Genomic DNA, 12,551 nt, shown 5'->3' with positions numbered 1-12,551 from the left:
AAAAATAAAAAAAAAAAATACCCCGCGCAACGACCCAGTCATTTTGCCTCTGTTTGGGCGCTAATGGCCTTTCGCGGCCCCAGTACAACTCTCATATCTTATCCCGAGCAGAGAGCAAAGTGACGAGGGATTTGGTACTATCCCGTATAATGACACCTAAAAGTGCCCCGTATACTGTATAACACGACTATTCTGGATAATGGTACCTAACGTATCATATATACTGTATATTAAACACTACTATACTGTAAAATGATACCTAACATGTCATGTATGACCGTATATAACGTATACTGTATATAACCTACCACAGTATCAGACCAGGTTACTCGCCCGCCGGCGGAGTTTCTTCTTGTCGTTTCTCCTGGTCAGTAAAAGGCTGGTTCGTCTCTTCTGTGTTGGGTCGCTCAGGAAGAAGGAAAGATCCCCGTCTTCCACTATCACAAGATCTTCTTTTGTTGAACTAGAATTGAAGGTAAAAGCGACACGAAGGAGAGCGTGTGTACAATTATTAGTATTATCATTATTAATATGACATCAAATTTGTTATGCAGTCTCTTCCTTTAAATCCATGTGTTGACAATGATGATTATCAAGTACGTTTGAAAACACTGTCATAAGAAAAGAATTTCATCAGGTTAGTACAACATAGCTATATAAGGATATTGGTATTTTCTTCCACACAACCAGGGATTCTCAGAATACGTTTTGATGTCAGAAGCTACGAGAAAGCTAGGTGTCTGATAGACATAAAAAAACGAAAGCAAGATAAGAAAATTGTGTGTAAGAAAATTCCAATATCCTGTCTACAGAAGAGTTTAATCCGGCAAAAAAAAATTAACAGTAAAAAATTAACAGTAAAAGCATATTACCTGTCTTCAACACTGTCCTTAGTCGTGGCGTTCTTTTTGTATGTGTAATAATCAATGGGACCGATGCACGCCCTGAGCACGAAAAACCAGCTCACCACAAAAAGTGCAATGAAGACTCTGAATAAGAAGTTTAGGAACGTCTCAAGGTCTATTTCGGGGACGCCCGACATGCCACACGTACACAAAAGAATGACACAGAGCGGTATGGTAGGCTATGTACGCATGAGGGGATATCATGGGTGTGAAGGTCTCATGACACAGTATTCATGGGCGATAGTAGTTCGGGCACAAAGTAGTGCGGCAGGGTTCTTGAGAAAGCTGTCGAGATTCCTCAGTACACGGCGGCGAGGTGAACAATGTGGTGAACGGTAGATAAATACGTCGGGTTTGAGACTACAAAGGTTGAACTCTGATGTTTTTTTTCGGTCACGTACGTAGACTGGTGCATGGATACTGGTATCGTGTGCGTCGGCTGCAGTTCATACGACCTCCGCACAGCGCCTAATAAAAACGTGGGCTTTATTTTAGAAGGGAAAGAGCCTATTTTCACGTATTTTGTAAATTGTTCCCTAAAACCAATCATATTCAATTTGTGTAACTTGCTTGTGCACCCTACTACTAGTACACACTTTGACTCGTCGAACCTTCTCACTTTGGGTTCCCTATGTTAATCAATATAGGCTATATACTGCGTTCTGCTACCTCAAACAATCATCGTGAGCTGGAGTAAACATCGCACACAATACCGGGCAACCTTGGAGCAGACGCCTCGCTATGTTCCCGTCTGATTAATAATTCATGACGAGCCAAGCTGTCATTTCATGTCGGCTGAAATCGACACGACGATCTACGTGTCCGTGTTGTAACAAATAGTGTTTGAATGTCGTTTCTAGAAAAGCAACCCACTGAGTGTGGACGCATCAATTTCGCAATTTCACAAAGGCAGACTTAAGAGCAGATGCCAGTGTTGGTTTCTAAAAGACCAAGAGACTTCCTAAGAGCTCCCATGCATTTTGAAGTTTGTTCAATTGTTGTTTGCGAAATAATATGATATTATGTTTCACCTGGCTGTAATTGATCTGGAGGGGTACTCGGTGGGTTACCAGAATATTGATGTCTTTTTGTTTTTGTTTGTTTCGCATAACCGGTAAACCGCCTTTAGAGTACCACACCAGTTTTGTACATGTAAGTACAAGCTGCGTAAGCCACTCACACCGGGAAGGTCCCCAACTTTTTTCGAGGTGAGCTTTTTTAACTTGCGTGGGGTGTGGCTCTCCCCAAACACGGGACCTCCATTTAACGTCCTATCCGAGGGACGTCCCTAACCAAAGGAACTCATTTTCACCTGAGTGAAGTGAGGGAACTCGTGTAAAGTGTCTTTCCCGAGGGCACAAGGTCGGTGACAAGGTGGGGTTCGAACCCGGGACCTCTTGGTTCCGAGCCGAAGATGCTACCGCTGCGCCACACGACCCCACACACGTCGTATGATATAACTGATGCCTAGTTCAAACTCTGTCAAGTTGCTAATACAATTACTCTTTGGCATTTAGAAAAAAAGTATCTACCAAAACCAGAACAATAGCTCCTGCTCTTGAGACTACAAACGATATATGAAATATTACTTTGGGGGTGGGGGGGCAAAAGTTACGTCACTCAGGGGGTGCTCTTTATCCTGATTAAGCTAGATCTTTGCTGTAGCTGCATGTAGCTAGAACTTTGCAGTTGCAGTGTAAACCAATGGTTAGCCAGTCTATTGTTTAAATTAGCACATGTTATAAAAAAACGCATTTGTTGAAAACCTATGATTGGGAATTACAAAATGTGTACGGTAAGAATGAGGGCCAAAAGTTTGCTTAGAAATGTCTTTTTTTCTCAGTCGGGGGAAGGCCTGTAGTTTTATTACTAATTATTAGGCCTTGTTTAAATTCACACAACAAGAGTTCAAAGATCTCATATACCCCCATGAAATATCTAGTGCTTTTGAAAACACTGATTTGAAGTGAAAAGGCTGATTTAATAGATTTGTAGGATGCATACAGAAGAAGACAGAAGCATGCCTAGTGTCTAATATATATCATAATATGCAAAACCAGAGTGATGATTCGGTTAATTATCTACTAGAGCTACATTCCTCTAGATATACATGCAGCAGAATAATAATAATAATAAGAAGAAGAATAACAATACACTATTTTTTTTTATTTATTTGCAAACAAAGTTGTTAATTCATTAGTAGGCATTTCGTCGGTCTTACAAGACCATGAAAGTACGTCATCTACACCATGTACTTATTCTTGGTTTTACGCTCGTCTCAGTTCTGATGCGGGTTGTCAATTCGTACCTAAAGTTGTTCATTACTACTTAACTATCCATCATTTCCGTATCCTACATTGTTGCTTGAAATCTTCCTGCACATCCGACCGTACCAGTGCAAGTTGATGAGTACAAAGAACTGGGAGCAACACAGGAACGTCACCACGACCGGAAACTCCAGGGTGTAGAATTCCTTCGTCATCAACAAACTTGTGAAGGGTATGCTGTCAAAACAAACATCGAGAAGGGTTAAAACAGTCCAGCTCCTCCTATCTGCTACAAGAACAACAACAACTACTACTACTACTACTACTGTTACTACTACTACTTCTACTACTACTACTACTGCTGCTGCTGCTGCTGCTACTACTACTACTAATATGGGAAAAATTGACCATTGGTAATTTTTGTTAATTGTCTAGAAAACCCCTGTTTCTTTTGTTTCGGCCCGTAACCTTTGACACGATCACGTGATACGCCATTCGACTTGACGGTACGCGGGTGCCGGTCCTGCTTTTGTTTGTCTCTTCATCTGGTGTTTTTGCGAATATGGAGTCTGATCCTGAGAAGAAGAAGAAGAAGAAGAGACGATGTTCCGTGTGTCGGCTACCAGTGAAAGGACACCCGGGACCATACGGCCGCGGCAGGTGCACTTTTGAGCGGCCAGAAGGAACCTCAGATGAAGACTTTTTCGGACGACAGCGGGGTAGTGCTAACGTCCAGGAGAAGATCAGAGGCCTTCGGCGGCACAGTAAAGTTCAGGAGCTAGTGCGTAAGGCCTGGTCGGACAGCCTCTCGGAAGACGCGGAAGAGGAGGTGAGGTTGGCTAGATCATACAACCTAAAGAAATCGTCGGATTACGGCGGAGAGAAAGCCAGCGTTCGAGCAAGAAGTGAGCCCCCTCCCCAGGTTTCTCGCCAAAACGCACGTGATCGGAGCAGGGAGTATGCACAAGGGAAAGACCAGCCCGACATACGAGACCTGAGAGAATCTAGGAAATTGGTCAAAGAGGTGGACAAGGCTTTGGACGACTTGTTACATCCAGTTACAAGCCAGGAGAGGAGGATCAGCGACAAACGCCTTGACGAGAGCGACTTTGATTCAACTTCAACATCATCACAGACTGAATCGGGGCGGTCGTCCGACACAGAGGAGTCAGCTTACACAAGAAAACCAGAGAGGCGCCGGCGTCGCAGGGGGTCGCGTAAGAAGAAGACCGAGGCTAGGGATCCGCCCCAAACGCTTTCATCCGACACAACAGAGTCAGAGTCGGGTTTCGTGAGAAAACCAGACAAGCGCAAGCGTCGCAGGGGGTCGCGTAAGAAGAAGACCGAGGCTAGGGATCCGCCCCAAACGCTGTCATCCGACACAACAGAGTCAGAGTCGGGTTTCGTGAGAAAACCAGACAAGCGCAAGCGTCGCAGGGGGTCGCGTAAGAAGAAAACCGAGGCTAGGGATCCGCCCCAAACGCTGTCATCCGACACAACAGAGTCAGAGTCGGGTTTCGTGAGAAAACCAGACAAGCGCAAGCGTCGCAGGGGGTCGCGTAAGAAGAAAACCGAGGCTAGGGATCCGCCCCAAACGCTGTCATCCGACACAACAGAGTCAGAGTCGGGTTTCGTGAGAAAACCAGACAAGCGCAAGCGTCGCAGGGGGTCGCGTAAGAAGAAGACCGAGGCTAGGGATCCGCCCCAAACGCTTTCATCCGACACAACAGAGTCAGAGTTGGGTTTCGTGAGAAAACCAGACAAGCGCAAGCGTCGCAGGGGGTCGCGTAAGAAGAGGAGCGCTACTAGGGTCGGCGACAGGAAGAAAGAGAAAGGCAAACGCTCCCGGCACAACTATGACTCAGACACATCTTCGTACGACTCCCGCTCACGTTCTAGGAGGCGACGTCGTGCAGGTAAGAGCGGTCGCAACCGTACTATTAATGATTCGGGTACACGTCGGGTCAAAGTTGATTGGCCACAACATCGGGTGCATTTCCCGGGATATGGTAAAGAAGGGGGCGTGACTTATGACGAGTTGTCCCTACCCATGTTTGTGCACGGCTATGTTAAGAATGTTCTCGATCGTGATCGTGTATCTACGGACGCAGAGCATAAGTTGGTTCACCTAGCAGATCTTATGTTCGACGCTGTCTACTATGATTGGGTTGCAGTACGGGAAGTTCACGCATCTTTACTGTATGGGATGGAATACGGATCGCTTGCATGGGGGAACCGCGGTGCCTTTGATGCTGTCAGGGAAAGACACTACCGAACACAGGCTAGGGTTGCTCGGGGCAACGCGGGCAACGCGCCGAGGGCGGGGCCTGAGAAAGAGGCTCGAGTGTCGGCAAGCAGACCTCGCTACTGTGGCGAGTTCCAGACCGGGTCCTGTTCGCTACCCTCCGGGCATTGGAGCACACGATGGAACGCCCCACTGTTACACGTCTGTAGTGCGTGTTTGATAGTTCGGGAGATTCAAGCACCGCACCCGAGTCAAGAGTGCCAGCACAAACCACGGCCATTTCGGGGCCCGGCAGACAGAGCAAATCGCAGCTTCGGTAACTCCGCCCACTTCTCCCAGGGACCCGGCCCCGCACGTGGCGGCACACAAGGCGATCAGGCTACATGAAGAGGTATCGGCATTTAATGTTCCTAACTATATTGGCGCTCGTAGACCGGTGAACTCAAATCTGAATATACATACCTGGAGAAAGTTACTCAAAGATTACGAGCACAAGCATATAGTGGATTATTTGGATTTCGGTTGGCCCATCAACGTTCAGGAAGAACTCTATAGTCCGCCTGCAGTTTTGTATCCTAAGAATCATAAGTCTGCTACAACGTATTCTTCACATGTTGATCATTTTCTTTCTGAAGAGCGTCGCCTAGGTGCCATAGTGGGACCGTTTCCAAAGAACCCTTTTTCGTCCCCAGTGGTTTCTTTACCATTACAAACAGTGGAGAAACGGAACAGTGATAAGAGGAGAGTAGTAGTGGACTGTAGTTTCCCATGTGGCCATGCATTGAATGAAGCAGTACCTAAGGATACTTATCTAGGAGACACGGTACAGTTGTCTTACCCATCAGTCGACACAATGACTCAAATGATTTTGAATAAGGGACCAGGTTGTTTGCTATATAAGACAGATTTAAGGAGAGCATACCGGCAGTTGCCAGTGGACCCTAGGGACTACAAATATCTATTGTACAATTGGAGAGGTGATTTCTATGTGGACACTAGATTAGTATTTGGACTCAGATCATCAGCATACATTTGCCAAACAACGACTTCAGCCGTCACTTATATTCAGCGGGAGAAAGGTTATGATGTGTGTAATTACTTAGATGATTTCGGAGGAGCGGAAACTCCATCTTTAGCTGATGCAGCATTCGCAGATTTACAGAACACTTTGGGCAGTCTTGGCTTGGAAGAAGCTCCAGAGAAGGCAGTGCGCCCTACTACGTGTATGACATTTTTAGGAATCAATTTCGATACAGTGTCTATGACTAGACGCGTTCCACAGTTCCGCTTAGAAGAGATTAGACTGCTTGTTAGCGCGTGGCTGGACAAGAAGAAGGCCACTAGACGCGAACTCCAGTCCCTGATCGGTAAGCTCGTTTTTGTCTCATCCTGTGTGCCTCCTGGACGACTGTTTATATCACGTATGTTGGAGGCATTGCGTTCACTACGACGGAACCACCATAGACTTCGCTTGACACGGGATTTCAGATTGGATCTCAAGTGGTGGCAGCGGTTTATGGATTCATACAACGGTGTATCGATGATGGTTCCAGACATTTACAGCGACCCTGACGAGTTGGTTATGACAGATGCCTGTGCCACGGGGTGCGGCGGTTTCTCCAACGGTCAGTTCTTCCATTGCGAGTTTCCCGAGCGGACTTTGGAACAGTTTGGATCAAAGATACACGTGCTTGAAATGTTAACAATTGTAGTCGCGGCACGGAAGTGGGCACCCCAATGGTTTGGACAGCGAATTTTGGTACACTGCGACAACATGGCATGTGTGCACGTATTAAACTCCGGCCGTGCTCGTGATCGGGAACTGTTGCAGTGTGCTAGGGAGCTGTGGCTGTTGGCTGCCACGTTTGAGGTGAAGGCCACACACATTCAAGGTTCCCACAATCGGATTGCAGATCATCTTTCGCGATGGCACCTGTCAACGTATCACTCTCAGCAGTTCAAGAGTCTCACACGACACCAGACCACTTGTGAGATTCTGGTATTCCAGGAAGACTTTATCTTGGAGTGCCCTTATTGACTGTATGATAAGGTTCTAATGCATTTGTTCTGTTCTGTTTGTTTGTTTGTTTCAGCCAGCAAAGACCTTACATTACACTAAGACATTACAGTGTGCTGAGAGAGTATTGTACGTTCCCGTGATGGAGATCAAGAATTCTCCTCTTTGTCCTGTATCGGCATACTGTAATATGGTTAAGTTGAATCGCAATTTTGATACTATCGCAGCTTTTACGAGACCACATAGATCAGGATTTGTACCTTTGACTCAGAGCGTTTTCGATAAGGCTTTCAAGCAGATCCTGATTAGAGCAGGTTTAAGCCCAGCTAGATACTCACTACATAGTGGACGTAGAGGTGGTGCCACCTTTGCCTTTCGTTCAGGTGTTCCTATTGACTTGATTCGCCTTCAGGGTGACTGGCGTTCGGACGCCTACTTGCTGTATCTGAAAGTTCCCTTAGCCACCCGGTTAAGTCTATGTTCCAGAATGGTGACTAGCATTCGTAAGATGGCTTTGTAGTACTAGTATCTTATACCACATCGTAGACCACTAATAGATTGTTTTGTTAGGAGGAGACAATGTTATTGTTACAAGTTGACCTATGTGTTTAGGTCCCTTTAGTTTTTTGCGCATGTTCTTATATGATTCCCTATTAGTGAACTATTGTAAGAAGTAATGATGGTTGTTAGCCTGAATAGTTCGACAGCAGTTATACTGTTATAAGTTGTAACAGTTTTATATTCTTGAATTGTTGTTATATTGTTCCTTCCTGGGTTGGTAACCCCAAAGCAATGTTCAAGTATGATATCATAGGAATCTAAAGAGAAAGAAAAGGAGTAGGTGGTGGTTTTCTAAATTTAAATAACTATGTTTTGCAGTTTGGCCGTTCCTTTGGTGTTTGTTTCGGAAAAGTCACAAATTAAAGCTTTTCCCTTTTTCCGGCCAAACTGTGTCTGATTTGTCTTATGTTTCCTGAGTTTTTGTAGGATAATTTGGGAAAAATTGACCATTGGTAATTTTTGTTAATTGTCTAGAAAACCCCTGTTTCTTTTGTTTCGGCCCGTAACCTTTGACACGATCACGTGATACGCCATTCGACTTGACGGTACGCGGGTGCCGGTCCTGCTTTTGTTTGTCTCTTCACCCACCACCACCCCTTTCTCCACCTGTGTTTGTTTCGGAAAAGTCACAAATTAAAGCTTTTCCCTTTTTCCGGCCAAACTGTGTCTGATTTGTCTTATGTTTCCTGAGTTTTTGTAGGATAATTTTGCTACTATTACTGATACTACGACTACTACTACTACTACTACTACTATTACTACTACTGTTGCTGCTGCTACTACTGCTACTACTGCTATTACTATTACTACTACTACTACTTCTGCTGCTACAACTACTACTACTACTACTGCTACTACTACTACTGCTGTTGCTACAACTACTACTACTACTACTACTGCTACTACTACTACTGCTGCTGCTACTACTAATTATTACTACTATTGCTATTACTATTACAGTAACTACTCCTGCTCCTACGTTACATACATGTTGAAGTCGTAGCGTTAAAGTAAGTCTTTGCTACTTGAGTGCGTACTATCCTCCCCAATGTGTGAGCGATAAAAATACTTACTACATCCTAAATACCAACAGCCAGACTCGCACGTAGGAAAAGGACAGGAAGAAGGCCAAGTTGTTGCACCTGTTTATCGCAGAGGATTGTGGGATGCCAAATTCTTTCAGCAACAGCCTAATGAAAAAAACGTGTTGTAATCAACCATTTGGTAATGACGTCATAGATTTATTCAGACATTTAGTTAGTTATTCTGTTTTTTTTTATATTTTCTAACCTTACCTCAAAATAACAGTTATATCTATTGTATACCTAATAAAGCAATAGTACCAATAGTGTAAAGATTAAATTGCAACACGGACAGATACTAATTACCTTATGTTCAACCAAATCGTGGAACACTCGGTTGCCATGACGATATTTGCGTAGACCGGTAAACAAGGATAGACCTTAAAAACAACACACTGTCTTTGTTAGCAATAAATGAATTACAACCTTAGCATACAAACTATGATATGTTTATTTGACATGATATTCAGAATATAGCGCAAATATGGAAGCAAATGCAAATACTTAATGAATCTACATTGTTGTTTAAATTGTATATATTTGGATAACATTACTTATTCATCTATGCAAACTCAAATGCCGAAGAATACTTGAATGACAAGTGTGATTTTTGATGATGATGATGATGACTGGTTTATTTGCAGCACGTGCTCAAACATACCGTTGCAGCCTTATCTGGCTGAATTAGGGCATGATACAAATCTTTTGTAATTCTTAAAATCGATCACATGTCTATACCCTTAGAGACAAGGTACTATTACTAATTCATCAAAATCAATTCTACAAATATAGGCTAAAAGACAAGGTGCGTACTGCTTAACATTCATAAAATAACTTTACAGTAAAAGAGACCTATTGATTAAAATCCATTGATTCAATCCATAATTTTTCATTAAGCAGATACAGAAAACACGTTTTTAAAACTGTGGTCAATATGTGATTTGCTATGGCCCCATTTTAAGCGTGCTTTCTCCAAAACACGTAAAATAAACAAACAACTCACGCATGTCACCAATGTAGCACAACTGGTGACAACATGGTGCAGTAGGAACTCGACCAATGATAAATCCGTTCGGCCCACATCAGTGAGAGTCGTCACAGTTTCTAGGAAAAATAAAAAAAGACAGACAATTAAAGTACGTATTGCAATGGCGACGATTGAATGTTTATTGTTAGTAATACGTGGTGCTTATATGAAAAAAATGTGTACGGTATAGAAGTTTAATTTTTGTTGTTCTACGTTGCTAAAATAAAATTATTCTTTTTTTTCATAGAGCACAGAGGTTCAGAACCTGATACTAAGTGACGGCATGATGTTGTGTTTGTCATTGTTGAAGCCATCATGCCCGTCTTGCGCAAGTCTGCATCTCAGGGCCTTTTTAATCTACATTACAAGGCTTCGGAGTAAAGCAGTATAAATTCCTGAGGAAACACTAAAAGTTTTCCAAAGTGGTCACCTACTAGGTTCGCTACAGAGGTGTGCTCGAAAAGTAAGGATATATACTTTCATCTTCAAGGTAATGACTGGTGTTTTTGCAACAATGTACCGTGGACCCTGCATTCACCACATTTCTGGGCATGGTATTTGAGTTAGACAAGCGGTGTCTTACCCCCAACAGTGTAACCCAACAACAGTGCCGAGATGTATCGTACAGCAGGACTGTCGTATCTGGAAGAAGAAAAAAAATAATTTACATATATATATATATATATATTGCCACCGTAAGACCTGCTTTGAGATTAACATATACAGGCTGGCAAATGAAATAGGCAGATGTTCTGTACTAATCCTTACCTCAAAACGGTGGTCTCTGCCACAAGGGCCAGGTCCTGGTCGAAATGGTGAACCAGCAGTGCACATGGACCAGCCACACCGGTGTACATTAGAGATGCCGTACTAGTATTGAAGAAAAAGAAGAAGAACCGTTGAGAAAAGAGGAAAATAGGGCATTACCTAATGTTACAAATTGCGTTCCTCTCGTCCAAAAAGTTTGAAACCATGTTCGAGTTATCATCCCACTGGGCCAGATATTTTGTCTTGTATATTTATCTTGTATTAACACCTTTATCTTTTATCGGTTTTCGTTAAGCAGGTATAACTACCACTGTGGCTTCCATGGAGGCCCTACACAAACACATAAACATACCCATATAAAGAATACAGTGATATGTACATAATCTTTGAAATTAGTACACAGTGCTATCAACACTCACGAGGTACATACTACAGACCCCCGTCAGACCAGGGCAATAGCCTGGATGAACTTGAGTTTCCAATGCAGCATTGCATTCTGGCAGATGCGTATTCATAGATAGACTCAGAGATGGGTTTCAACAGGACCTGTACGACCTTTGGAGGGAGAAAAAAAGACTGGCAATGAAAACATACTTAGCCATGGCCACGGTGGTTGCTGTTAGGGTTATTGTTTGAATGGAACTGCCATCATTTCATGAGTTTGAGGAAGACCTGGTACCTGTCAAGTCTAGACAGATACAGCGCACTCCTCCCCTGAGTGTATAGTGAACGAGCTCACAGAAAGTAGGGCCATCCGGGGCAGAGAGGTCTTCCCAAGGGTTTCCAGGAATGTGGGCATAGATGTGGGTCAGAGAAATGCCTGTGGACATTCCGCATGCCTGTGGACAAAATGCCTGTACCATTCCTAGAATTCTTGCAAACTGAACACAATACTGTACCATTAGGCTCCTCCCTGAGACGTCGACAAAAAAGAGAGGGACAGCTGCCATTCATGCTTAAAGATTCAGAGATAAATCTCGTCAACTAGAACTATATAGCAATGCTATATGGTTCAAACTTTTTTTCAGTGTGCTGAAGGACTTAAAGAAATCTGAGTCGTATTCAAACAGACAGGAGTTTTAGAAGTTCTTAGATTTTATTCACCCGAAAAATGTAAATCACACTCTTTACTATCAGTATATCAGTCCATTGCGTTGAAGCTCAGAGATGAGCAAATCAACAATCTACATCAACAATAGAACATTTTAAAAGTTACAAGTACACCTGTAGTTTATAACTTGGTATTAAGAATGTATCATGTAATGCACATGTAACGCGGATATCTTGTGATCTGGTTGTACATGTAGTATTTAAACGGATGACACATTAAAAGTTGTAGATTAAGTTTTTTGTCAAGACACACCAACAACTCCAAACACTATCATCCTTGTACATTTTGGTCCAATGAGCTAGGTTCTAGGCACACCATTCAAGTATATTAATGTGGGTGCAGTCTTTCTTGCTACTAGTCTTTGGTAGCGTGCGTAGTCCAGTGGTTAGCGATCCTGCCTCTGGACTATGGGGTTGGGAGTTCGAATCCCGGCTGATGTCGCTCACCCGACATGCACGCTACTGTTTAGGGTCGCAGTCCTTAGAACGGGACGTTAAGCTGTGATCCACTGTTCATTGTGCTTGTTGAAAAGAGCTAGGGAAATTTCCCTGGTACAATGAACCTGTAA

The 12,551-nt window shown here is 43.4% G+C and overlaps 2 protein-coding genes across 2 annotated transcripts in view; one reads left to right on the top strand and one right to left on the bottom strand.

The window, feature by feature from the left end:
* LOC109480394 overlaps positions 1-362 on the bottom strand; it is a 12,650-nt gene extending 12,288 nt beyond the window's left edge. The window contains exon 1 of the mRNA XM_019782593.1: positions 309-362. The gene's annotated coding sequence lies outside the window, so the exon portion shown is untranslated. The remainder of the gene's footprint in view (positions 1-308) is intronic.
* Positions 363-3,580: 3,218 nt separating this feature from the next.
* Positions 3,581-5,820, top strand: LOC109480387 (micronuclear linker histone polyprotein-like). The gene has a single exon (XM_019782584.1). The coding sequence runs from the start codon at positions 3,735-3,737 to the stop codon at positions 5,802-5,804; it is 2,070 nt and encodes a 689-aa protein (XP_019638143.1). The 5' UTR covers positions 3,581-3,734; the 3' UTR covers positions 5,805-5,820.
* Positions 5,821-12,551: the final 6,731 nt, after the last annotated feature.

Source organism: Branchiostoma belcheri, unplaced genomic scaffold (assembly GCF_001625305.1).
Source record: "Branchiostoma belcheri isolate BF01 breed outbred unplaced genomic scaffold, Haploidv18h27 scaffold50, whole genome shotgun sequence".
Classification (NCBI taxonomy): Eukaryota; Metazoa; Chordata; class Leptocardii; order Amphioxiformes; family Branchiostomatidae; genus Branchiostoma; species Branchiostoma belcheri.
This window is presented reverse-complemented; position numbering and strand designations above follow the sequence as displayed.

Excerpts from the sequence above, each read along its gene's own strand:
- LOC109480387 (XM_019782584.1), top strand. The coding sequence starts at position 3,735 with ATGGAGTCTGATCCTGAGAAGAAGAAGAAGAAGAAGAGACGATGTTCC.